This window comes from Coregonus lavaretus (assembly GCF_964263955.1).
Source record: "Coregonus lavaretus genome assembly, chromosome: 11".
NCBI lineage: Eukaryota > Metazoa > Chordata > Actinopteri > Salmoniformes > Salmonidae > Coregonus > Coregonus lavaretus.
The window spans coordinates 21,154,602-21,181,084 of NC_139998.1; the positions used below are offsets into that span (position 1 = coordinate 21,154,602).

The 26,483-nt window shown below is 42.7% G+C and overlaps 4 protein-coding genes across 4 annotated transcripts in view; all 4 read right to left on the minus strand.

Moving 5' to 3' along the window:
- LOC311137069 (casein kinase I-like) overlaps window positions 1-961 on the minus strand; it is a 62,487-nt gene extending 61,526 nt beyond the window's left edge. The window contains exon 1 of the mRNA XM_084171399.1: window positions 616-961. The gene's annotated coding sequence lies outside the window, so the exon portion shown is untranslated. The remainder of the gene's footprint in view (window positions 1-615) is intronic.
- Window positions 962-2,203: 1,242 nt separating this feature from the next.
- On the minus strand, window positions 2,204-4,192 carry LOC311137172 (PCNA-associated factor-like). Its single transcript, XM_084171525.1, has 4 exons — window positions 4,087-4,192; window positions 3,350-3,433; window positions 2,873-3,047; window positions 2,204-2,375 (listed from the first exon to the last, which is right to left on the minus strand). The coding sequence occupies exons 1-4, from the start codon at window positions 4,130-4,132 to the stop codon at window positions 2,339-2,341; spliced, it is 342 nt and encodes a 113-aa protein (XP_084027651.1). The 5' UTR covers window positions 4,133-4,192; the 3' UTR covers window positions 2,204-2,338.
- A 5,486-nt stretch (window positions 4,193-9,678) lies between these two features.
- LOC311136786 (tripartite motif-containing protein 16-like) lies at window positions 9,679-13,948 on the minus strand. The gene is made up of 6 exons (XM_084171063.1): window positions 13,336-13,948; window positions 11,394-11,489; window positions 11,067-11,300; window positions 10,767-10,923; window positions 10,608-10,652; window positions 9,679-10,525 (listed from the first exon to the last, which is right to left on the minus strand). Exons 1-6 carry the CDS (start codon window positions 13,906-13,908, stop codon window positions 10,011-10,013), a joined length of 1,620 nt encoding a protein of 539 aa, XP_084027189.1. The 5' UTR covers window positions 13,909-13,948; the 3' UTR covers window positions 9,679-10,010.
- An 827-nt stretch (window positions 13,949-14,775) lies between these two features.
- The window catches only part of agbl2 (AGBL carboxypeptidase 2), a gene marked incomplete at both ends in the record, with an annotated part of 41,244 nt that continues 29,536 nt past the window's right edge, over window positions 14,776-26,483 (minus strand). Inside the window, 3 exons of the mRNA XM_084171353.1 lie at window positions 14,776-14,895; window positions 15,947-16,018; window positions 16,131-16,318. Coding sequence (XP_084027479.1) covers window positions 14,776-14,895; window positions 15,947-16,018; window positions 16,131-16,318 — 380 coding nt within the window. The remainder of the gene's footprint in view (window positions 14,896-15,946; window positions 16,019-16,130; window positions 16,319-26,483) is intronic.

Here is a 26,483-nt window from a genome sequence, read left to right on the forward strand (position 1 = left end):
GGGCACCCGAATGGCGCAGCCGTCTAAGGCAATGCATATCAGTGTCAGGAGCGTCATAAATACAAATACAAACTCAAGACACCTGGCTAGCTTGCTTCTAACATGGGTTTGAGTAACGAGACAGATTACTGGACATTGATAACGTTAACTACTTATGAAAAACTAGCGTTCCCGTGTCATTTATTTGACAAACGAGCTAATAACTAGCCCTTATAGCCATTAGTCCCCTAGTTAGATCACCAGTTAACTGTAGTTAACGTAACGCTAACTAATGACGGAAACTCATTTGACAGGCAACAAACACTAACGTTAGTTAACCACTCACAATCCAATTAGATACATGTACTGTCTGCACCACACACAAACAAAACAGTGAAACCAGGATGCATTTCCTTGTGGTCCAATGCTCTCTAGCCTAGGTGGGTGGTTCGTTAGCTAACTAACGTTAGCTGGCTAAAGGTAATTGTCCAGGCAATGTCTTCAATTCAGGCCGGCAAGTTGTTAGCTACCAGCTAGCTAGGTAGCTGCTACTAAGTTAAACCTAGCCTAGGCTGCGTTCAGAAAATGCAGGTAAGCTAGCGTTAGCCAATGCTAGCTTGTGGAAATGTTACTTACTTTCAATGTGGTCCTGGACGCATTTAGTCATTTATTTTCCGTGTAGCGATAACGCCAGAAACGAGGACGCGACGTCAATTGGTGTTTTCAGTTAAGCATCCCAGAGCACTCTTCAGTTCGCCGCTGAATTAAAAATCAAAGATGGTGGATAAACGGCGATAGCTCACTCCGGCTGTTTACTATTGAAAAAAAGTGGTCAGTTCCGGTCTAACTGGGTGTATCCCATAGAAACAAATGCAATAGCAGCTGGGTCTGGTCTACTTACTTCCATTGAACTAGGGGGGGAAAAAACAAATTTGAGTGGAGTGTCTCGCTTCCTCTTCAGTCTCTGTAAAACTGTTGCAACAGTGGTTCCGGAAGCGTTGATCCAACATCCTCCTGGGAGATATTCAGTTGCGAGTGTATTCCGATAAACTTCCAATACTTGGAAATCGATGAGTCTCGATCACAGACGTGCACGACGTTGTCATGGAAATTACAGGCCAATGTGCTTTACGGGCGGCAGGTAGCCTAGCGGTTAGAGGGGCCAGTAACCGAAAGGTCGCTGGTTTGAATATCCGAGCTGACAATGTAAAAACATTTTTTTTTAAACGGTCAATGTGCCCTTGAGCAAGGCACTTAACCATAATTTGCTCCAGGGGCGCCGTACTACTATGATTGACACGGGTGTCTGACATTTTGTCAGTCACACTTGACACTTCTCACGAATGACGAGTTGGTTCCACCCACACCTTTCCTGCTGATATAGGTGGAAAAGCTCACAGTATTAACAAAAACATGTAGCACTGGAGGTTCACGCTACTTTACAAAAGGTCAAGCATTTAAACAATTCTAGGGACAAATTAATCTAACGACAATTTTAGCCCTAATAGTTGAGGATATTTTGATGTATACCACTCGTATAAAATGGGACAAAAATACGTAGTCTAATCATGGAACACTAATCATCAAGCATTGCTCAGACAAGCTGTCATCCTCATTACATTTAAACAATTTAATAAGGTGGGTGCTTATATTTGTCCTATTTCAGATGTACACGTGTGCATTACGCCCCCTCAACATTGACCTTATTCTTAATGACCTAGTGCCATCTACTGGTATGTAGATGTCAAAGCTATTTGCTGCTCTGGCACCCCAATGGTGGAACAAGCTCCCCCACGACAGCGGAGTCACTGACCACCTTCCGGAGACACTTGAAACCCTACCTCTAAGGAATACCTGGAATAGTATAAAGTGATCTTCTACCCCCCCATAAAAATATGAAAAAAAGGGGTTGTCCCACTTGCTATCATAAGTTGAATGCACCAATTTGTATGTCACTCTGGATAAGAGCGTCTGCTAAATGTTGTAAATGTAGACCTTACCCATAAGACAAGAAAAATATTGGCTAATAAATTAGTTAGGGCATGATTTCAGAAGTTGTTGGGCATGCAGGGAATCCACTGATGCATATACTAATGCTACCATCAAGGCTTTTCAATAACAAAAAAAACATTGTTAACACAGCAATTTAGATTGAGAAAATAGACTAGATATTGTAAGTAGGAAAATAGGGTAGTGACAAAACAAAATGTTATGGAATCATGCATACAAAAAAGGGTTTATTAACTTCTGTACAAAAACCACGAATTAATCAATTATATACAAAGATATACATTAAATCTGCCAGCCCATTCGAGTACTAGAAGCAATGGCTTTTCAATTGGGACACCATTGGCTAAGCTCATTCATCATCGTCTTCACCAGGCAGTGGTCTGGATCTGAAAGGTGAGTGATTGACATTAGATAGGACAGCAATGTTGTGTCACCCATAATTACATTTGAACTGGCTCCGCAGCACACTGAAAGTCATAGATGTACCCTGAAAATGTGAAACCTGACACGTCACCCAACGTGCTTACAAAGAATCACAACCGGCCAGATGAACCTCCAAAACTTAGGGTACATTTTTACAGAAACAACAGCAGGAATTGTACGTGTTTCCCATTGATTCTGCTTTGGCAAATAACTCCACAAAACCAGGATAAAAAAATTACTAAAATGATAATCTTCAGAATCTGTTCCAAAAACAGTGCAACGTTACATATAGAGAACAGACAGATGCAACGCTGTAGTTTGAAGTATCAGAATTAGTTATTTATATTAGTAACTTTGACAAGGTTTTTGTAACAGAGTCTAAAGAAAATGTTTGAGAATATACTTCACTTCCTTCAGATCAGCAGGCACTAAAACTAAGCTTAATAGCACTCAAACGTACTTCTTGGATGCCTTGGACACTCCACTACCTCCGGCCTCTTCATCATCTGACTGGGGGAGCTGGTTCTCTTTCTCAGGCTTCCAGCCGGGCCCACCAAAGAAATCCCCAATGCCTTTTTGCCAAGTTGGGGTGGGCCGAGGACACACAGGATTCCCGCCAGCAAATTTACTCTTTGCTGCAAAAATAATGGCATCATTACATTTCACAATTTAGACATATCTGCCATGACTACTCACCACTGATGGACACATGAGAAAGAAAAACATCTGGAGGGAAAAGTTGTTAAGCATCTACCAAAAATGGTTAAGTAGGCATCTACCTTACATGGAAACATTGGGCTATTTTAACTAGCCCACGGGGGGGCAGTATGAAGATGTATGCACTCACTAACTAAGTCGCTCTGGATAAGAGCGTCTGCTAAATGACTAAAATGTAAAAAAAAAAATCACTTTGAGGCTGAATGAAATCATGACTCACCAGGGGTGCCTGCTTGAGAGCTGCTTGATGCATTTGCAGAACTCGAGGCACCCAATGACTTCCTGGGTGCAGATGCAGCCACAGCTGAAATGGTATAAGCGTTTGTTAAGTCATTTTTAATCAAGCAAGTGCCGTGTATTGCAATGCAGAGTTTTAGTTATAAAGTAGCAATGTTTTGCAAAGTAATTTCCACCGACACATTTGCATGACTGGCTTGTTTGCTTATTTGGGCGTCGAAATTGGCGCCAGATTGAGGATAATAAACACCAACTAGTTAGCTAGCTAACGAAAATCCGCGAATAAGAAATTTTCCGCCAATTCGTTATCCATTCTTTAAATTGTAAACATCAAACGTTTAATTTATTGGTGCAAGTGTAGTGTTAAAAGGTAACAATCCAATCCGGCACAAAAATCATGAGATGCGAGTACGAACGTAATTAGCTAAGCAAAGCCAACATCCGTCTGGGTTAGCATGCGCGCCAGCTGTGTTGGCGGGAGACAGGAATCTTACCCAGTCAATCAAACTATCTAATCACTAAAATCGAATATTAGCAGTTAAAGTTTGTCCAAAATAATGGAATGTAGGGGTGGCAATTATGTTCGCAAAACGTGTTGGCTACAGTAACTAGCGAGTCCAGTTTCGTACAATGAATAACCATCAAACTAACGTTCACTTGTTTGAGTCAAACTAAATACGTGTAACAGAACTTCATCAGGTTTTGATTGTAGAACATTACCTTTTCTGTAAGTTCCGGGGACACTGTCTGCCTTCGTCCTCACCATGTTGTTCAAATTTTTCACCCTACAAACTGATACAAGCGGGACATACACTTTCAACGTAGACTTCACGAGAGCCCAACGTTAATTGTACTTTCCCGCCTGGGTTTAAATGACGAATGTGTTGGCTCACCTGACGTCATTGGTTACGTAACTATTTCCCTCCCTTCCGGAAAGCCTCGCCCTTTTCTTCTGTGCCTTGCCTCTGGCAGCTCAACACACGCACCCACTAATGCAAGCACAAGCGTGTTATGTACTTCGATAGGTTATTGCATTGGGAAACTGCTTATGGTCTGAATAGAGACAGCCTCAGATCTATGTGCAAGTTAGGACAAAATCTTCACCTCAATTTATTTTATTTATTTATTTCACCTTTATTTAACCAGGTAAGCCAGTTGAGAACAAGTTCTCATTTACAACTGCGACCTGGCCAAGATAAAGCAAAGCAGTGCGATAAAAACAACAACACAGAGTTACATATGGGGTAAAAAAACATAAAGTCAAAAAATACAACAGAAAATATATATACAGTGTGTGCAAATGTAGCAAGTTATGGAGGTAAGGCAATAAATAGGCTATAGTGCAAAATAATTACAAATAGTATTAACACTGGAATGCTAGATGTGCAAGAGATTATGTGCAAATAGAGATACTGGGGTGCAAAAGAGCAAAATAAATAACAATAGAATAGAATAGATACTAACTTTCTTGTCCATTGGTGTAAACAGAAATGTGTCTTCTGCCTTTCTCAACACCACAAAGCAGAAAGGCATAAAGAGCAATACACCACTAAATAAGAACATTAGGTAAATGGTCTATCTATCAAGTTTATTCTCTGCAAGTTCTTGTTTCCAACCAGATATACAGTGCATTCGGAAAGTATTCAGACCCCTTCACTTTTTCCACATTTTGTTACATTACAGCCTTATCCTAAAATTTATTAAATAGTTTCCCCCCCCCCCCTCATCAATCTACACACAATACCCCATAATGACAAAGCAAAAACAGGTTTTTAGAAAATTGTGCAAAAAAAAGAAAAAAATTAACTGAAACATCACATTTACATAAGTATTCAGACCCTTTACTCAGTACTTTGTTGAAGCACCTTTGGCAGCGATTACAGCCTCAAGTCTTCTTGGGTATGACAATACAAGCTTGGCACACCTGTATTTGGGGAGTTTCTCCCATTCTTCTCTGCGGATCCTCTCAGGCTCTGTCAGGTTGGATGGGGAGCGTCGCTGACAGCTATTTTCAGGTCCCTCCAGGACACCTACAGCACCCGATGTCACAGGAAGGCCAAAAAGAGAATCAAGGACAACTACCACCCGAGCCACTGCCTGTTCACCCCGCTATCATCCAGAAGGCGAGGTCAGTACAGGTGCATCAAAGCTGGGACCGAGAGACTGAAAAACAGCTTCCATCTCAAGGCCATCAGACTGTTAAACAGCCATCACTAGCACAGAGAGGCTGCTGCCTACATACAGACTTGAAAATCACTGGCCACTTTAATAAATGGAACACTAGTCACTTTAATAATGGCACTTTAATCATGTTTACATATCTTGCATTACCCATCTCATATGTATATACTGTATTCTATACTATCTATTGCATCTTAGCCTATGCTGCTCTGACAATGACATTGCTCATCCACATATTTATATATTCTTAATCCATTCCTTTACTTAGATTTGTGTGTATTAGATCTTTTTTGAGGAACTGTTAGATATTACTTGCTAGATATTGCTGCACTGTCGGAACTAGAAGCACAAGCATTTCGCTACACTCACAATAACATCTGATAACCATGTGTATGTGACCAATACATTTGATTTGATTTGATATGTTCAATCGGGTTCAAGACCAGGCTCTGGCAGGGCCACTCAAGGACATTAATTCAGAGACTTGTCCCGAAGCCACTCATGCGTTGTCTTAGCTGTGTGCTTAGGTTTGTTGTCCTGTTGGAAGGTGAACCTTCGCCCCAGTCTGAGGTCCTGAGCGCTCTGGAGCAGGTTTTTATTAAGGATCTCTCTGTACTTTGCTCCGTTCATCTTTCCCTCGATTCTGACTAGTCTCCCAGTCCCTGCCGCTGAAAAACATCCCCACAGCATGATGGTGCCACCACCATGCTTCACCGTAGGGATGGTATTGGCGAGGTGATGAGCGGTGCCTGGTTTCCTCCAGATGTGATGCTTGGCATTCAGGCCAAAGAGTTCAATCTTGGTTTCATCAGACCAGGGATTCTTGTTTCTCATGGTCTGAGAGTCCTTTAGGTGCCTTTTTGGCAAACTCCAAGCAGGCTGTCATGTGCCTTTTACTGAGGAGTGGCTTCCGTCTGGGCACTCTTCCATAAAGACCTGATTGGTGGAGTGCTGCAGAGATGGTTGTCCTTCTGGAAGGTTCTCCCATCTCCACAGAGGAACTCTGGAGCTCTGTCAGGGTGACTATCGGGTTCTTGGTCACCTCCCTGACTAAGGCCCTTCTCCCCCGATTGCTCAGTTTGGCTGGGCGACCAGCTCTAGGAAGAGTCTTGGTGGTTCCAAACTTCTTCCATTTAAGAATGATGGAGGCCACTGTGTTCTTGGGGACCTTCAATGCTGCAGACCGTTTTTGGTAGCCTTCCCCAGATCTGTGCCTCGACACAATCCTGTCTCGAAGCGCTACGGACGATTCCTTCGACCTCATGGCATGGCTTTTGCTCTGACATGCACTGTCAACTGTGGGACCTTACAGTGAGGGAAAAAAGTTTTTGATCCCCTGCTGATTTTGTACGTTTGCCCACTGACAAAGACATGATCAGTCTATAATTTTAATGGTAGGTTTATTTGAACAGTGAGAGACAGAATAACAACAACAAAAAATAAGTATTTGACCCCTCTGCAAAACATGACTTAGTACTTGGTGGCAAAACCCTTGTTGGCAATCACAGAGGTCAGACGTTTCTTGTAGTTGGTCACCAGGTTTGCACACATCTCAGGAGGGATTTTGTCCCACTCCTCTTTGCAGATCTTCTCCAAGTCATTAAGGTTTCGAGGCTGACGTTTGGCAACTCGAACCTTCAGCTCCCTCTACATATTTTCTATGGGATTAAGGTCTGGAGACTGGCTAGGCCACTCCAGGACCTTAATGTGCTTCTTCTTAAACCACTCCTTTGTTGCCTTGGCCGTGTGTTTTGCGTCATTGTCATGCTGGAATACCCATCCACGACCCATTTTCAATGCCCTGGCTGAGGGAAGGAGGTTCTCATCCAAGATTTGACGGTACATGGCGCCATCCATCGTCCCTTTGATGCGATGAAGTTGTCCTGTCCCCTTAGCAGAAAAACACCCCCAAAGCATAATGTTTCCACCTCCATGTTTGACGGTGGGGATGGTGTTCTTGGGGTCATAGGCAGCATTCCTCCTCCTCCAAACACGGCGAGTTGAGTTGATGCCAAAGAGCTCAATTTTGGTCTCATCTGACTACAACACTTTCACCCAGTTCTCCTCTGAATCATTCAGATGTTCATTGGCAAACTTCAGACGGTCCCCCTGCTTTCTTGAGCAGGGGGACCTTGCAGGCGCTGCAGGATTTCAGTCCTTCACGGCGTAGTGTGTTACCAATTGTTTTCTTGGTGACTATGGTCCCAGCTGCCTTGAGATAATTGACAAGATCCTCCCGTGTAGTTCCTCACCGTTCTCATGATCATTGCAACTCCACGAGGTGAGATCTTGCATGGAGCCCCAGGCCGAGGGAGATTGACAGTTATTTTATGTTTCTTCCATTTGCGAATAATCGCACCAACTGTTGTCACCTTCTCACCAAGCTGCTTGGCGATGGTCTTGTAGCCCAATTCCAGCCTTGTGTAGGTCTACAATCTTGTCCCTGACATCCTTGGAGAGTTCTTTGGTCTTGGCCATGGTGGAGAGTTTGGAATCTGATTGATTGATTGCTTCTGTGGACAGGTGTCTTTTATACAGGTAACAAACTGAGATTAGGAGCACTCCCTTTAAGAGTGTGCTCCTAATCTCAGCTCGTTACCTGTATAAAAGACACCTGGGAGACAGAAATCTTTCTGATTGAGAGGGGGTCAAATACTTATTTCCCTCATTAAAATGCAAATCAATTTATAAAATTTTTGATATGTGTTTTTCTGGATTTTTTTGTTGTTATTCTGTCTCTCACTGTTCAAATAAACCTACCATTAAAATTATAGACTGATCATTTCTTTGTCAGTGGGCAAATGTACAAAATCAGCAGGGGATCAAATACTTTTTTCCCTCACTGTATGTGAAAATGGCGCGTTACTATGTTTTGTGGAGAGAAAAAAAGATAGAGGAAGATAAGTGTTTCCAATTATATCATTGACCAATTAGTAGACAATTAGTAGGCAATTAGTAGGCCTTGCCTACTCATAATTGGTTAAAATCGCATGACACACACCGATGATGCCATTGGAAACACTTATCTTCCTCTATCTTTTTTTCTCTCCACAACATGTTGTTGTTGGGGTGGTGCTGGAGATGATTAATATGAAGTTGAACATTTTTGAAAATTCTCTTTAACATTTTTGGGGTCAGACTCAGAGATGCTTCTTACTTCCCTCATCAGTAAACATGTTTGGGTAAATAATAAATGTGTCTTTGATTTTACCTATTAACCTCTACGGGATCGGTGTCCCATATACAGGACGGTTGAGCTAACGTGCGCTAAGGTTATTAGCATGATTGTTGTAAGTAACAGCAAACTTTCTAGGACATAGACATGTCTTATATGGGCAGAAAGCTTAAATTATTGTTAATCTAACTGCACTGTCCAATTTACAGTGGCTATTACAGTGAAAAAATACCATGCTATTGTTTGAGGAGAGTGCACAACAACAAAAAACATATCATGGCAACTGGAAATAGAAAACACATGTTTTTTTGTTTGTATTATCTTTTACCAGATCTAATGTGTTATATTCTCCTACATTAGTTTCACATTACCACAAACTTCAAAGTGTTTCCCTTCAAATGGTATCAAGAATATGCATATCCTTGCTTCAGGTCCTGAGCTACAGGCAGTTAGATTTGGGTATGTCATTTTAGGCGAAAATTGAAAAGAAGGGTCCGATCCTTAAGAGGTCAATTCCAACATTCAGTGACTGTAGTCAAAATCTATAATTAGTTGAGCTGTGAACTTTTATATTACCTTGTAAATTGGTTTCATCTGTCTGTTTCTCAGAGGAGTCCATCTTCTTTTGAAGTTGACTCATTGCTTTGCAACACTGGGAGAGGGACTTTGTAATTGCAGAGCATGTTGGTTAATGAAGTCATCTATCACCACTGAAGCTTTTTCAGGACTCACATTAACTTTTTTTTCCAGAAATAAATCAGATAGTGTTAAATTGGTAGCTATACGTGCATTCAGAAATATTATGTACCATTTAATTTAAAGATGTGTGTGGTGGACCTTTGTATTTCTACTGTTAACCTAGATAAAGTAGGCTATCCAACAAATGCATCTATATTTCTAAACATAAGATAGGTTCCTGTAAAGTAAATAAAATAAATCAGTAGAACCATCTATTTAAATTCCATGATTACTTTTATTTTGAAAGATCACATTCCACAGTTTTGGATTCATTGTAGTTTGATTTACACATTCTGATTTGATCTGAATAACAATAACCTGTACAGATAAGTGAAAAGGTAATTGTTGATGAGGTGAGCAAAACAGAAAAAGATGATGCCATATAGTCATACTATTCTAATAAAAGTGATTGAAAATGATATTCCCAAAATATTTAGGTATAACCATAGAACACTGATACATTATCTAGCCTATGGGTATAACACTGAAGCAATGTTTATCATTCTGAAGCCCCATTTGGATTTCTGTCTTAGCTGATCATACTGTATTTCTATTTAGGTGGCATTATCTTCACAGATGCCCCTCTACCAACCATAAACCCAGGATACAGGGGCTGAGTGAATGCGGTCTGCACTCTGTGGAGGAGGGACATCGTGTCAGAGATGCTATAGAAGGACAGAGTTCCTGCCCTGCTGTCCAGGTACACTCCTACTCTGGAGGAGCAGGGGATAGATATTTTAGTCATAATACCATTGTACCAGAAAGTGCATCCTGAATGAGAGCAGGACAGACACCAGGACTGATCACTGTATCCAAAGCCACACTCTTTCAACCCTTTCCCTTTATAAGAGACAGCTATCTCAACCCTAGCCCCTTTCCACTCTACCTCCCAATAGCAATTTCCAGACAAACCCTCACTACACAACACTTGGTCATATTCAGTGAATCTCTCTGGATGATCTGGATAGGACTGGGCCTTTTTGCTCCATGTCACTGTTCTGTTCCCTTCAGAGAGGCGAAGGTTTTCAAATACTGTATTGGGATCCATTGTAAGCTGGCAGGAGTCTGAAAGTTGGAAAAAAATTAAATACAAGTTATTTGTGTGTGTGTATGTGTGTCAGTAATAAAATATAAAATTGTTACCTACATATTACAAATTCCTCTTTTGTCTTGGGATCAGGATCGATTTGGACTAAGGATAAGGACAAAGATGAATGGTCTAGTGATTAAATTGTTCACCTAAATACTTAACTAGCAGACATTACATCATTACATATTTTTGAGGACAGATACATTCTTTCCTTACTTTTTTCAGACATCTTAGCAATGCCCTTAGACATTGTTTCCAATCGCTCTCTCAGATCAGAAAGGACTTTCTTCACAGCCTCAAAAGGGGCATGTGGATTGACAGTGACGCATGGTGAGACATAAGATTCTGGACTGACTAAGAGAGACTGGAAACCCTACAATGCAAAAAATTAAAGAGAAAGAGAAACAAATGTTAATGAGAAATAAATGTTACTTTGAAAGAAATCAAGAGACAGTTCCATTGGGAAACACTTGTGAGACCCATGTGTGGAGCTCATGAGTCATGACTCATTGACACCTGGAGGAATTGGATGTGATCCTCTGTGTTTGAGAGCTCCTTCAGATCAGTATCTTTCCTCTTGAGCTCAGCAACCTCCTGCTCCAGTCGCTGCAGGAGTCCCTCAACCCGACTCACTGCACTCTTCTCCTGGGCTCTGATCTGCTCCTTCACCTCAGAGCGCCTTCTTTCAATGGAGCGGATCAGCTCAGTAAAGATCCTCTCACTCTCATCCACTGTTGCCCCTGCAGTATGCTGTAGAGACATTGTATTTTATGTAGCATTTATTGTTCAGTAAAGGAGCACTTATGCTTTATAAATGTATGCAGGTGTATAGCCAATACTCACCTTAAGAGTCTTCACAGCCTGTCTCAACTCTCGCAGCTCCTTCTCTCTCTCCTGGATTCTCTTCTGGTATTTTCTCTTTTTCTCTCCAAACTGCTTCTGTAAACAAACAATCATATTGCACTGTGTTCATCTTTGGAAATAATGTTATTGGAACATGTGTCTCCAAATATCACAACTTTGAACAATGATTGGCCCACACATTTTTATTCCCTGCTTTACAGCCTAATGAGGGCTTTAGAACCCTCAAACACGTCAACGGTTATGTTTTCAAAACAATGTTTTTGTGTTTCTGAACTGATTTTGAAAGTCAGTGCCAATGATATACACTGCTCAAAAAAATAAAGGGAACACTTAAACAACACAATGTAACTCCAAGTCAATCACACTTCTGTGAAATCAAACTGTCCACTTAGGAAGCAACACTGATTGACAATACATTTCACATGCTGTTGTGCAAATGGAATAGACAACAGGTGGAAATTATAGGCAATTAGCAAGACACCCCCAATAAAGGACTGGTTTTGCAGGTGGTGACCACAGACCACTTCTCAGTTCCTATGCTTCCTGGCTGATGTTTTGGTCACTTTTGAATGCTGGCGGTGCTTTCACTCTAGTGGTAGCATGAGACAGAGTCTACAACCCACACAAGTGGCTCAGGTAGTGCAGCTCATCCAGGATGGCACATCAATGCGAGCTGTGGCAAGAAGGTTTGCTGTGTCTGTCAGCATAGTGTCCAGAGCATGGAGGCGCTACCAGGAGACAGGCCAGTACATCAGGAGACGTGGAGGAGACCGTAGGAGGGCAACAACCCAGCAGCAGGACTGCTACCTCCGCCTTTGTGCAAGGAGGAGCAGGAGGAGCACTGCCAGAGCCCTGCAAAATGACCTCCAGCAGGCCACAAATGTGCATGTGTCTGCTCAAACGGTCAGAAACAGACTCCATGAGGGTGGTATGAGGGCCCGACGTCCACAGGTGGGGGTTGTGCTTACAGCCCAACACCGTGCAGGACGTTTGGCATTTGCCAGAGAACACCAAGATTGGCAAATTCGCCACTGGCGCCCTGTGCTCTTCACAGATGAAAGCAGGTGCACACTGAGCACGTGACAGAGTCTGGAAACGCCGTGGAGAACATTCTGCTGCCTGCAACATCCTCCAGCATGACCGGTTTGGCGGTGGGTCAGTCATGGTGTGGGGTGGCATTTCTTTGGGGGGCCTCCATGTGCTCGCCAGAGGTAGCCTGACTGCCATTAGGTACCGAGATGAGATCCTCAGACCCCTTGTGAGACCATATGCTGGTGCGGTTGGCCCTGGGTTCCTCCTAATGCAAGACAATGCTAGACCTCATGTGGCTGGAGTGTGTCAGCAGTTCCTGCAAGAGGAAGGCATTGATGCTATGGACTGGCCCGCCCGTTCCCCAGACCTGAATCCAATTGAGCACATCTGGGACATCATGTCTCGCTCCATCCACCAACGCCACATTGCACCACAGACTGTCCAGGAGTTGGCGGATGCTTTAGTCCAGGTCTGGGAGGAGATCCCTCAGGAGACCATCCGCCACCTCATCAGGAGCATGCCCAGGCGTTGTAGGTAGGTCATACAGGCACGTGGAGGCCACACACACTACTGAGCCTCATTTTGACTTGTTTTAAGGACATTACATCAAAGTTGGATCAGCCTGTAGTGTGGTTTTCCACTTTAATTTTGAGTGTGACTCCAAATCCAGACCTCCATGGGTTGATACATTTGATTTCCATTGATAATTTTTGTGATTTTGTTGTCAGCACATTCAACTATGTAAAGAAAAAAGTATTTAATAAGATTATTTCATTCATTCAGATCTAGGATGTGTTATTTTAGTTCCCTTTATTTTTTTGAGCAGTGTAGAAATTGTGAAATGTTGAAAAATGCATTAAAAGAGCTAGTTCACAATTCCAATCTTTACCTGTTTCTCATTCCTTTCTGCTTCAGCTGAGACTGTATCATGGCCTTTATGTTCTTCCATCACACACAACAGACAGATACACTGCTGATCGGTCCGACAGTAAACTTCCAACAGTCTTTCATGGTGAGAGCAGATCTTCTCCTGTAGTTGTGTGGCTTTGACCAGCGTGTGCTTCTTTAAGGTAGAAAGGCTATAGTGAGGCTGGAGGTGAGTCACACAGTAAGAAGTCAGACACACCAGACAGGACTTGACAGCTTTGAGTTTCCTTACAGTACAGAAATCACACTCCACATCTCCAGGTCCAGCATAACAGAGAGCTTGGGATCCTGTCTTCTTCAGTTTCTCCACCACTTCAGCCAAGACAGTGCTCTTATTAAGAACAGGCCTTGGGGTGAAGGTCTGTCTGCATTGAGGACAGCTGTAGACACCTTTCCGATCATCCTGATCCCAGCAGTTGTTGATACAACCCAAACAGTAGCTATGCCCACAATGTATAGTCACTGGATCCTTAAGTACATCCAAGCATATCGAACAAAATAACAGATCTTGGTTGTTGAAAATGGCCTCTGCCATTTTGTTGCACACAAACACAGCCTGAGCAGCAGACTATCCTAAATCCCTTTCGTTTTCCTTGAATTGAGAAGTGGGAGTGGCTTTATGGTGTTGTTTGTGTGCTCAAAATCTGAAGGGGAATTTGGTCCTGAATATCAGCCAGAATGAGAGGTAACAAAAACATTACTCATATTTTAACAGAAAGAGATTTAAAAGTTCCAGATAAAGAACTATAGCATTTCCATAAATATGTTTTAAATGAATAAATACATTACAACCATAAATCATTCATTTTTGTAAAAAAATTATTGAGGAGACAAGTAAAAGTAGCCAGTGCCAGTGTGTTTCTGCACTTTTGTCAACTCCTTATGGAATTGTCCATGTTTGGCTTGATAATAATTGTCCATGTACCAGCAGGCTAAATTTCACATATTTGTCCACTTTGGGGTGGCAAAGTCATGAGTGAGTGAGTGAGAGAGAGAGAATGAGACGGCCCTGGTAAGTGTGTGTGTACCATGGAGAGCCAGAAGGCCCCAAGTTGGGAGTAGAAGCCACAGTAGAGGGGGCTGGGGCGGGGGTCGGGGGTGTAGAGAGGGGGCAGCTCTTCCTTCTCCTTGCCTTCCTGCTGCAGCTCCTCATCATTGGGCTCATGGCCCTGCTCTTTGGCTTCATTCAGCCGCGCCTCTCTCTCTGCCTCTTCTCCTTCAGAGCCTGCCTGCGTGCAATCTCCTCCTACCGCTGACATTTAAACATTTACAAACACATCTCTAGTTTGTGTTTACAGTACAGTTGATCCCAGACAGTGAGGGCCAGACCTTGATGCGTGACTTGATGAAGTGTCTTGTAGGAAGGCCAGAGATGTGGTAGTTCGCAACTGCAGCCCTCCCCTCAGAAGCCTCCACTGGACTGTGTGCATGTGTGTGTGCCGTGGTTCTGGGCCTCTGGGTCTGGAGACTGCACTTCCACCACGTCACCACTCCTACACAGGACCAGCAGGGTGTTCTTGTCCTGAACACACACACACATGCACACAGTCCAGTGGAGGCTTCTGAGGGGAGGACGGCTCATAATAATGTCTGGAACGGCGCTAATGGAATGGCATCCAACACATGGAAACCATGTTTTTAAAGTATTGGATACCATTCCACTAATTCCGCTCCAGCCATCACCACGAGCCCGTCCTGACCAATTAAGGTACCACCAACCTCCACACACAGAAGAAGGGTTATGACTTATTAACTAGTGATGTAAAGTTTGCGAATTATTTGTTATTTTTGAACGACTCTTTTTACTGACTTGAGTCATGATTCGTTTTTCTGAGTGACTCGTTCATTTTCATCGTTCGTTTGACCTGCAGGCTGCAATGAGTCTAATCTCAGTTAACCCAGAATTCAAGTATTGCGTAATTAGTCAGATGCTCGATTACTATTTATGTTTACGTAGTCTGTCCATGAGAGATTACAATGAGTCCTACAGCAGGATTGATAAACGCTCCTCCGGCTCAGCGGCTCCTGAGACGTCTTCCGACCAACAACTGTCTGTCACATATGCCCACAGGAAAATAGATCATGCTGCAGGCAGCATAGAGAAGAAAGATTCATATTTAGAACTGATAATTGATCGCATGGGTAAGAATGAATGCAATTAATTGATTATTGAATGTTATGATGGACCCAGCTTTGTAGAACCAAAACATATATAGCCTCTGCTCAACAAACTCGAACTCGAGAATTAATCGTTTGGGGGGCTGCAGTTGCGAACTATATTGTGTTTATCACCCTCACGGCAGTCAAGCAATGCATTCCGCCAAGAGTCGTTCACAATCTAGTCCGGTTGCGGCCACAACTAGACCTTGTTTGAAATGTATCAAGAAATGATCTTATTTGTATACCTAGCAATCAACAAATGTAGCCTACATTGTTTAAAGCACAAGTCTCAGTCACAACTGACAGCTCCAATAAGCCCCCTATGGTGAACGACATGTGAACGAGAGGCTTGTAAAGTCATCACTGATCTGGGATTATACATGTGACTGGGGGGACCACACCAGCCTCTGTACATGTCCTGTGACAAAGCCGATGGAGTCGTACCTGTCCCCCACAGTGAAGAAGAACACAGTACATTCCATACTCTAGAGAGGGAAAGAGAGAAGGAGGGATGGTGGAGGAGAGGATTATTATACCCATTCAGTTTGTTTAATGACTGATTTCACATTGGCCGACAGTCTGCGGACCTCTCACTACCCCAGTTGCCAGGATCTCTCCGTTGCGTTCGTACACAATGGCATTGTGGGGTTTGAAGGCCTGTTTGAGACGGAGCTCGGCGTCTCCATAGCGACTGCGCCCTGCAACCACCCGTAAACTCTGGGGGTTGTAGAGCTCCAGCAGACAGACCACCCCGTCCTCAAAGCCCACCACCACCAGTCCCTCCTCTAGGGTTCACCTACACACACAGGCAGGGGCAAACACTCTCAACACACAGTACATTACACAGATAAGCAAAGCGCTTTGAAACCTAGTGAAAGGCAACAAGGCGCTACATAAACTATTATGTTACCATACAGTCTCGCATACAGTGAGCTCAAAAACTATTGGGACAGTGATTGAAAATGATTCAATGACGATGAGGTTAAATTGCAGACTGGCAGCTTTAATTTGAGGGTATTTTCATCTATATCGGGTGAACCGATAGAAGTTTTCATAGACCAGTATTCTCTACTGGTGAACCGTTTAGAAGTTACAGCACTTTTTGTACATACATCTAGGGGCCTCTGCCTTGCTAGCACACATGTCCGCCTCCTGAAGCGTCTTACCAGTCGGAGTCACGCGAAAAGCTAGCTATTCACTCCCGCAAGTGGGGACACTTCAGGCTGAGGAGTACGTTTCACACATCCCCATGTTGAAGCACTTTAACAGCAATTTGCAAGCAGAGAGAGAGAGCTGTTGGAGGTGGGACCTGTTTTCTTCTAACCAATCAGATGAAGTTTTCATAGACCAGTATTATCTACACTGGTTGGTGGGTGACAGCTCACATGGGCTGTGTTGACTGGCGCAGCCACCTGTCAATCACGATGTGCGTTACCATGTTACCACTTGCGCAATGTCCACCAAAAAAGCCCAGCCGTTAGCTGTCATGGCGGGTAAGTTTAAATGTCTTTCTTCTCTCACATCTTCTCTTTCAATGAATAACATTATATCATTCTCAAAAGTCCTGTGAATGTGTTGTATATTTGCATGAGTACGGAAGTTCATTTATGTTGACCTGTGGAGACTCACCTCGATAACTGTGTTGTACCCCATTTACCCTGTTTTATATCGTGTCTTTAACTACCTAATTTTCCAACTTATTTAGTCTTAGTAAATAAAACTTTGAATTAATTATTTGTGGCATTGAGTTCATTTGTGAGCTATTGAGTTCTTGTAGTTCCAGAGCTTCTCGACTATTCAGAATGAGAATATATTAACATTGACTGTTGATTTATATTGTTGATAGAGAATTAATGGTATAACGGTTAATGATAACTACTGATAGAGTTAATTCAAGGGTTTCTCTATATCAACCCTTAATGGTGCCCCTTTTAGATTAATTTGGATAGGATAACCAAATTAATCAAATAAATCAGATCAATTAATAATTCCAGTAATTAATCAGTAAATTATCTTGAATATTTATTAACCAAAAGTCACAACAGTGGCAAGCTTTTTCTTCGTTGTAATGCGTTTTTGGAAGCTATTGTCCGAGTCATTTTTATTAAGAGTTTGTAACTAACGTTGTAGTCAGATGTTAGCTACAGAAATCGATTAGGTAAAGTTATTTTGAAAACTATTTTTAAGCTAGCTAGCTTAATTATGTATGGAGCCGTAGTTAGCTAGCATAATTATAAAAAAAAAAAAATCATTCACCAGCTAAGACCTAGCAACTGACATAAATCCCATGATTTATTGATCACCCAGTTATATCTGGAGTTTTAGTAGAAGAGTGTATAACACTGCTCTCTGGAAGGCTTGCAAGCTTGTTACTTGTACAAAGCCCCCTTGGCTCCACAATACCGACTGGAGTACATTCAATAGAATGACCAAGGACACACAGGTCATAAAGGCACGAGAAGTGTAGACCATACAATGACTATACATGGTTCACATACTACCGGGTTAATGTACTGGTTGATCATACTATTTGACTATATCCCTTCAACAGTTTCGTTAAGCAATTGCCCTCAAACAACAGTAGGAGAAAAAACTAAGGTTTAGTTACAGCAGCACACTGACAATATGAAAGGCAGGGGGTAGAATGGGCCAAAATGAAGGGTAAAATTATCTATTTGGCCTCATGTTTTTTTAGAGGGGTAATGGGCTGTCTGTGACCAACTTAGTGGCCTTGTCATTAGTGTCCGCCCTGAGATTGGAAGGTTGGAAGTTTGATCTCCGTCTGAGTTAATCAAAGACTAAAAATGGGACCGAATGTGTCTCTGCATGGCACTCAGCATTAAGGAGATGCTGTTCTGGCTCGTACAAGCTAAGGCTTGTGAAAGGCTACTTACTTACTTTACTGAGGGTCTGGTCCTCCTAGACCCCCAGTTTCTTTATGCTTTTCTAGTCTGTTATTTTTAGTGCTACATTGATATTGATTACTGCATTGTTGGGTTTGGAGCATGCAAGAAAGGCATTTCACTGTACTTGTGCACGAGACATTGAAACTTGAAAGTCTTTGTATTGCTTGTACCAACTGAGCCATATGTGTAAAACTGTCTGTCCTTGCATCCATAGTCCAGATAGCATAGTAGCCCACACATGCATAGTCATTTTACTCCTAATTGTATGGTCACGGTCTTAAAGTCTCATTACTTAAAGGTCTGTAAAAACAATGAACACAATATTGGGATGCAAACCAGGTGCATATAGGATCTTCTGGACCTTTCCCAGTCATGGAGGACAAAACTTACAGCCGTGCACCTCACTGAAGACCACTACTGAATTGGGTGTAGTATATGGTGATAGTACTTCAGGGGAGTTGATGGTGCAGAGGGCCTAGTAGAACAGAATGCAGCCCTTCTCACTCAGTAGCCTTCTGGAGGCAGGACTGAACAAAGCTAGGCCCCTCTTGGTTATCACTGGAAAATACTGTGTCCTGCACCATGATGGTAGGAAGGTGCATTGGTCAAACATTACTGCACTAAAACCCATAGACAAATGGCTTGAAACAATTACACAGAACTCAGATTTCATGTTAGACTCACCAATACCAAAATAGTGTAAATTAAGCCCTTTTAAGCTTATACGCATATTATAATGACAGCACAACTAACATTTTAGGCGAATGGGTCAAAATGGCCCAATTCTCATGGTATACAGCAGGTGTTAATGAAGATTAGTTACAAGTGAGCATTCAATTATGTGTCAGGCTCTCCAAACTGCTTTATTTGTTCAACTTACCCATAGATTAACTGCACTGAACCCTGTTTGTGCTAATATTAGTACAATTATGACAGCACACCTAAGATCCTAGGCCAGTAGGTCAAAATGGCCCAATTCTCATTCTATACAGCTGCCCACTTCTTCAAGAAACTTTAGGAAATAACTTAATTGTAATTATATTTTCAATATCAACTGATAAGTAGCTAGAAAAAGGATAACTATTCACTATCTGAATGCCTAAGTCACACTACATGAGATATCTTTGGCAGGAAGGATGCAGGATACAACGGTGACAAGGAGGAATGCAACTACAAACACTAGAGGCATGTTAGTTTGAACTCGGCTACATTTGTTACCTGCAGTCTTGAGAGAAATATATACTGAACAAAAATATAAACGCAACATGCAGCAATTTAATTTTGACTGAGTTACAGTTCATATAAGGAAATCAGTCAATTTAAATAAATTCATTAGGCTTAATCAATGGATTTCACATGATTGGGCAGTTTTTCAAAAACTGTGCATCCGTGGTATCATTTAGGATGCTGAAGACAAAATATTATCATAGGGTATGCTAAAAAAACAAATTATTTGAACAACAATGGGAAGATAGTGTGGTTTTTCAACCACAGCCAGGATTTGATCTTGTGCCTATGCTGGTGTTTGTTAACATTAGTGTGGTCTATACAATATGTTGGGTAACTCCAACCAACATTGGCAGCAATGTTAAATAGATGTTCCACTCAATTGTTTTCCTACTTACCTTCAGCTGCATTCTTTGGTGGACATTGTACAAGTGGCAACCTGGTTACGCACATCGTGATTGACAGGTGGTTGTGCCTGACAACACGGCCCATGTGAGCTGTCACCAACCAGTGTAGAGTATACTGGTCTATGAAAAACTCATCTGATTGGTTAGAAGGAACATGTCCCACCTCCAAGAGCTCCTGCTCTCTCTCTCTCATACAAATCTATTCTACATATTAAAATCATTGTCAATGATTTACCTCCATATGAGGTTGTCTCCAGCTTGCCTCTCCAGATGTCTCTGTTCTTGAACATGTGGTTGTTCCCACTGTGGTGGATCAGCGAGGTGGTGATGCTGCACCTCAAGGTAACTCACCTCTATATGTACTCATGTACTGTATGTAGCTACCTAACTGTAACCAGTATCTAAATACACACTTTTGTTTTCCTTGTTTCAGTATCCAGCCCTTAGAAGTTCATCCTCATCACCATTCTTATCCTGATGACTCTCATAGAGGCTATCAAACTCTACCTGGGCTTTGCAAGAGAAGGTACACACACACTTTTACTGTCTCTTCCTTCCTAATTCTTCCTCTGGGTTTGGCCCATGGGTGGAAAACACCTCACAGAGAACTGATCTTGGGTTACTGTTTACTAGTGATGGGAAACCAAGGATTTCTGAACCCTTTGGGGCTTTTACCAAATTGTGCTGAAAAACTGTTCAAAACAGCTTTTAACACATTAGTGACGTTGCTGGTCAGGAATAAATATCAGCATGTTTGATGTTTATATAGACTTGTTTTCCCATTGCATCCATCAAAACTTCATGGCGCAATGGATAGATGTGAGTGTTGGCAAACTCAATTTAGTTAGAATGTAGGGTTCGCATCTCACCCTTTTTGCCTCCAGGTTCACAGTTTTTTCAAAAACTGTGCATCCGTGGTATCATTTAGGATGCTGAAGACAAAATATTATCATAGGGTACGCTAAATAAAACAAATTATTTGAACAACAATGGGAAGATAGTGGGGTTTTTCAACCACAGCCAGGGTCTATTGGGTAACGTAATTTAACAGCAAAAAATTAATTACCTTTTAATGTGGCATGAACACAACCAGTCATGATGCTGTCATCTGATTGTCAAACAAATCACTTCAAAAAGTAGGCTACCTGTGCATGTTCATCCACTCAAAGATAATCCAAACAGTGCAATGTAGCAGCAGCGCCATTTAATGAATGGAAATAGACATCAGTTCACAAAACACCAAAAAGTGTGCCTATTTATATTTATATTTAGATATTTGCTAGGATAATAATTGCTTGTCAATGAATTAAGTGTAATACTTTTATTTTATTTTTTTATTTCACCTTTATTTAACCAGGTAAGCCAGTTGAGAACAGGTTCTCATTTACAACTGCGACCTGGCCAAGATAAAGCAAAGTAGTGCAATAAAAACAACACAGAGTTACATATGGGGTAAAAAAAAACATAAAGTCAGAAATACAACAGAAAATATATATACAGTGTGTGCAAATGTAGCAAGTTATGGAGGTAAGGCAATAAATAGGCTATAGTGCAGAATAATTACAATAGTATTAACACTGGAATGCTAGATGTGCAAGAGATTATGTGCAAATAGAGATACTGGGGTGCAAAAGAGCAAAATAAATAACAATATAGGGATGAGGTAGTTGGGTGGGCTAATTTCAGATGGGCTGTGTACAGGTGCAGTGATCGGTAAGGTGCTCTGACAACTGATGCTTAAAGTTATTGAGGGAGATAAGAGTCTCCAGCTTCAGAGATTTTTGCAATTCGTTCCAGTCATTGGCAGCAGAGAACTGGAAGGAATGGCGGCCAAAGGAGGTGTTGGCTTTGGGAATGACCAGTGAGATATACCTGCTGGAGCGCAGACTACGGGTGGGTGCTGCTATGGTGACCAATGAGCTAAGATAAGGCGGGGATTTGCCTAGCAGTGATTTATAGATGGCCTGGAGCCAGTGGGTTTGACGACGAACATGTAGTGAGGACCAGCCAACAAGAGCGTACAGGTCACAGTGGTGGGTAGTGTATGGGGCTTTGGAGACAAAACGGATGGCACTGTGATAGACTACATCCAATTTGCTGAGTAGAGTGTTGGAGGCTATTTTGTAAATGACATCGCCGAAGTCAAGGATCGGTAGGATAGTCAGTTTTACGAGGGCATGTTTGGCAGCATGAGTAAAGGAGGCTTTGTTGTGAAATAGGAAGCCGATTCTAGATTTAACTTTGGATTGGAGATTCTTTATGTGAGTCTGGAAGTTGAGTTTACAGTCTAACCAGACACCTAGATATTTGTAGTTGTCCACATACTCTAGGTCAGACCCGTCGAGAGTGGTGATTCTAGTCGGGTGGGCGGGTGCTAGCAGCGTTCGATTGAAAAGCATGCATTTAGTTTTACTAGTGTTTAAGAGCAGTTGAAGGCTACTGAAGGATTGTTGTATGGCATTGAAGCTCGTTTGGAGGTTTGTTAACACAGTGTCCAATGAAGGGCCAGATGTATACAAAATGGTGTCGTCTGCGTAGAGGTGGATCTGAGAGTCACCAGCAGCAAGAGCGACATCATTGATATACACGGAGAAAAGTGTCGGCCCAAGAATTGAACCCTGTGGCACCCCCATAGAGACTGCCATAGGTCCAGACAACAGGCCCTCCGATTTGACACACTGAACTCTATCTGAGAAGTAGTTGGTGAACCAGGCGAGGCAGTCATTTGAGAAACCAAGGCTATTTAGTCTGCCAATAAGAATGCGGTGGTTGACAGAGTCGAAAGCCTTGGCCAGGTCGATGAAGACGGCTGCACAGTACTGTCTATTATCAATCGCGGTTATAATATCGTTTAGGACCTTGAGCGTGGCTGAAGTGCACCCGTGACCAGCTCGGAAACCGGATTGCATAGCGGAGAAGGTACGGTGGTATTCGAAATGGTCGATGATCTGTTTGTTAACTTGGCTTTCGAATACTTTCGAAAGGCAGGGCAGGATGGATATAGGTCTGTAGCAGTTTGGATCTAGAGTGTCACCCCCTTTGAAGAGGGGGATGACCGCGGCAGCTTTCCAATCTCTGGGGATCTCAGACGTTATGAAAGAGAGGTTGAACAGACTAGTAATAGGGGTTGCGACAATTTCGGCGGCTAGTTTTAGAAAGAAAGGGTCCAGATTGTCTAGCCCAGCTGATTTGTAGGGGTCCAGATTTTGCAGCGCTTTCAAAACATCAGCTGTCTGAATTTGTGTGAAGGAGAAGCGGGGGGGGCATGGGCAAGTTGCAGCAGAGGGTGCAGAGTTGGTGGCCGGGTTAGTGGTAGCCAGATGGAAAGCATGGCCAGCTGTAGCAAAATGCTTGTTGAAATTCTCGATTATTGTAGATTTATCGGTGGTGATAGTGTTTCCTAGCCTCAGTGCAGTGGGCAGCTGGGAGGAAGTGCTCTTATTCTCCATGGACTTTACAGTGTCCCAAAACTTTTTGGAGTTAGTGCTACAGGATGCAAATTTCTGTTTGAAAAAGTTAGCCTTTGCTTTCCTGACTGCTTGTGTATATTGGTTCCTAACTTCCCTGAAAAGTTGCATATCGCGGGGGCTATTTGATGCTAATGCTGTACGCCACAGGATGTTTTTGTGCTGGTCAAGGGCAGTCAAGTCTGAGGAGAACCAGGGGCTATATCGGTTCTTAGTTCTGTATTTTTTGAATGGGGCATGTTTATTTAAGATTGAGAGGAAATTACTTTTAAGGAACAACCAGGCATCCTCTACTGACGGAATGAGATCTATATCCATCCAGGATACCTGGGCCAGGTCAATTAGGAAGGCCTCCTCGCTAAAGTGTTTTAGGGAGCGTTTGACAGTGATGAGGGGTGGTCGTTTGACCGCGGACCCGTTACGGACGCAGGCAATAAGGCAGTGATCGCTGAGATCCTGGTTGAAGACAGCTGAGGTGTATTTAGAGGGTATGTTAGTCAGGATGATATCTATGAGGGTACCCATGTTTACGGATTTAGGGTTGTACCTGGTAGGTTCGTTGATAATTTGCGTGAGGTTGAGGGCATCTAGCTTGGATTGTAGGATGGCTGGGGTATTAAGCATATCCCAATTTAGGTCACCAAGCAGTACAAACTCTGAGGATAAATGGGGGGCAATCAATTCACATATGGTGTCCAGGGCACAGCTGGGGGCTGAGGGGGGTCTGTAGCAAGCGGCAACAGTGAGAGACTTATTTCTGGAAAGGTGGATTTTTAGAAGTAGAAGCTCAAACTGTTTGGGCACAGACCTGGATAGTATGATAGAGCTCTGCAGTCTATCTCTACAGTAGATTGCAACTCCACCCCCTTTGGCAGTTCTATCTAGACGGAAAATGTTATAGTTGGGGATGGAAATTTCAGAATTTTTGGTGGCCTTCCTGAGCCAGGATTCAGACACTGCTAGAACATCAGGGTTGGCAGAGTGTGCTAACGCAGTGAATAACTCAAACTTAGGAAGTAGACTTCTGATATTTATGTGCAAGAAACCAAGACTTTTGCGATTACAGAAGTCAACAAATGATAGCTCCTGGGGAGTAGGAGTGATACTGGGGGCTACAGGGCCTGGGTTAGCCTCTACATCACCAGAGGAACAGAGGAGGACTAGAATAAGGATACGGCTAAAGGCTTTAAGAACTGGTCTTCTAGTGCGTTGGGTACATAGAATAAAGGGGGCAGATTTCCGGGTGTTATAGAAAAGATTCAGGGCATTATGTACAGACAAGGATATGGAAGGATATGAGTAAAGTGGAGGTAAACCTAAGCGTTGGGTAACAATGAAAGAGATAGTATCTCTAGAGGCATCAATTGAGTCGGTCTCTGAGTGTATGGGGGGAGGGACAAAGGAGCTATCTAACTTAAGGCAGGTTTAGCTAGGCTGGGGGGTCTACAGTGATATAGTACAATTAGAAATAACCGAAACAACAATAAACTAACCATGTTTGGGCTGAGGCTAAACATAAACAGGATGTAGTACCGTAAAAAGGAACAGTCCAGCAGATATCAGCTGTATAGCTGAGTTATCATAAGGTCCGGTGGTGAAGCGCTAGTGAGTAAGAGGCCACGGCTAGCGTGTGCTAGCGGGCCAGGGCTAGCAGATGGATGGAATCTTCATGGTTAACGTCGTAACCACATCAGACGATTTCGTCGGCAGACCAGTCGTGTAGGATCGGCGGGGCTTCGTGTCAACACTAGGTGGTCCCGTCCGGTTGACAGAGAGGTAGATAGCCGGGAGATGGGCCTAGCTCAGGATGATTAGCCAGACCACAGCGTCCGTTTTGTTGTAGCCAGCTGGTAGCGATGAATCCGGAGTTAAAGGTCCAGTGATTCAGTGATTCCGGCGGAAAAATGTTCTGGGTCGATAACGCGCTGTGCAGACTGGCCGAATATCCGGTGATCAATGTCCAGTGATTAAAATTAATCCCGCGGGAAAAAAAACAATGTTCTGGGTGAAACACCGCTAGCTGTGGCTAATAGCAAGTAGCTAGTTCAGTAGCTAGTTCAGTTTAGTGAGTAAGAGGCCACGGATAGCGTGTGCTAACGGGCCAGGGCTAGCAGATGGATGGAATCTTCGTGGTTAACGAATCCGGGTTATATGTTGGAATCCTACGCGTGAACTGCCGACATTATTACGCATATTAATTGATAACGATGGAAAATAGGATATGCATAATAAAAAATAAAAAATAAAAAAAAAAAAATATATATATATATATATATATATATATATATACAGTGGGGAGAACAAGTATTTGATACACTGCCGATTTTGCAGGTTTTCCTACTTACAAAGCATGTAGAGGTCTGTAATTTTTATCATAGGTACACTTCAACTGTGAGAGACGGAATCTAAAACAAAAATCCTGAAAATCACATTGTATGATTTTTAAATAATTAATTTGCATTTTATTGCATGACATAAGTATTTGATACATCAGAAAAGCAGAACATAATATTTGGTACAGAAACCTTTGATTGCAATTACAGAGATCATACGTTTCCTGTAGGTCTTGACCAGGTTTGCAGACACTGCAGCAGGGATTTTGGCCCACTCCTCCATACAGGCCTTCTCCAGATCCTTCAGGTTTCGGGGCTGTCGCTGGGCAATACGGACTTTCAGCTCCCTCCAAAGATTTTCTATTGGGTTCAGGTCTGGAGACTGGCTAGGGCACTCCAGGACCTTGAGATGCTTCTTACTGAGCCACTCCTTAGTTGCCCTGGCTGTGTGTTTCGGGTCATTGTCATGCTGGAAGACCCAGCCACGAACCATCTTCAATGCTCTTACTGAGGGAAGGAGGTTGTTGGCCAAGATCTCGCGATACATGGCCCCATCCATCCTCTCCTCAATACGGTGCAGTCGTCCTGTCCCCTTTGCAGAAAAGCATCC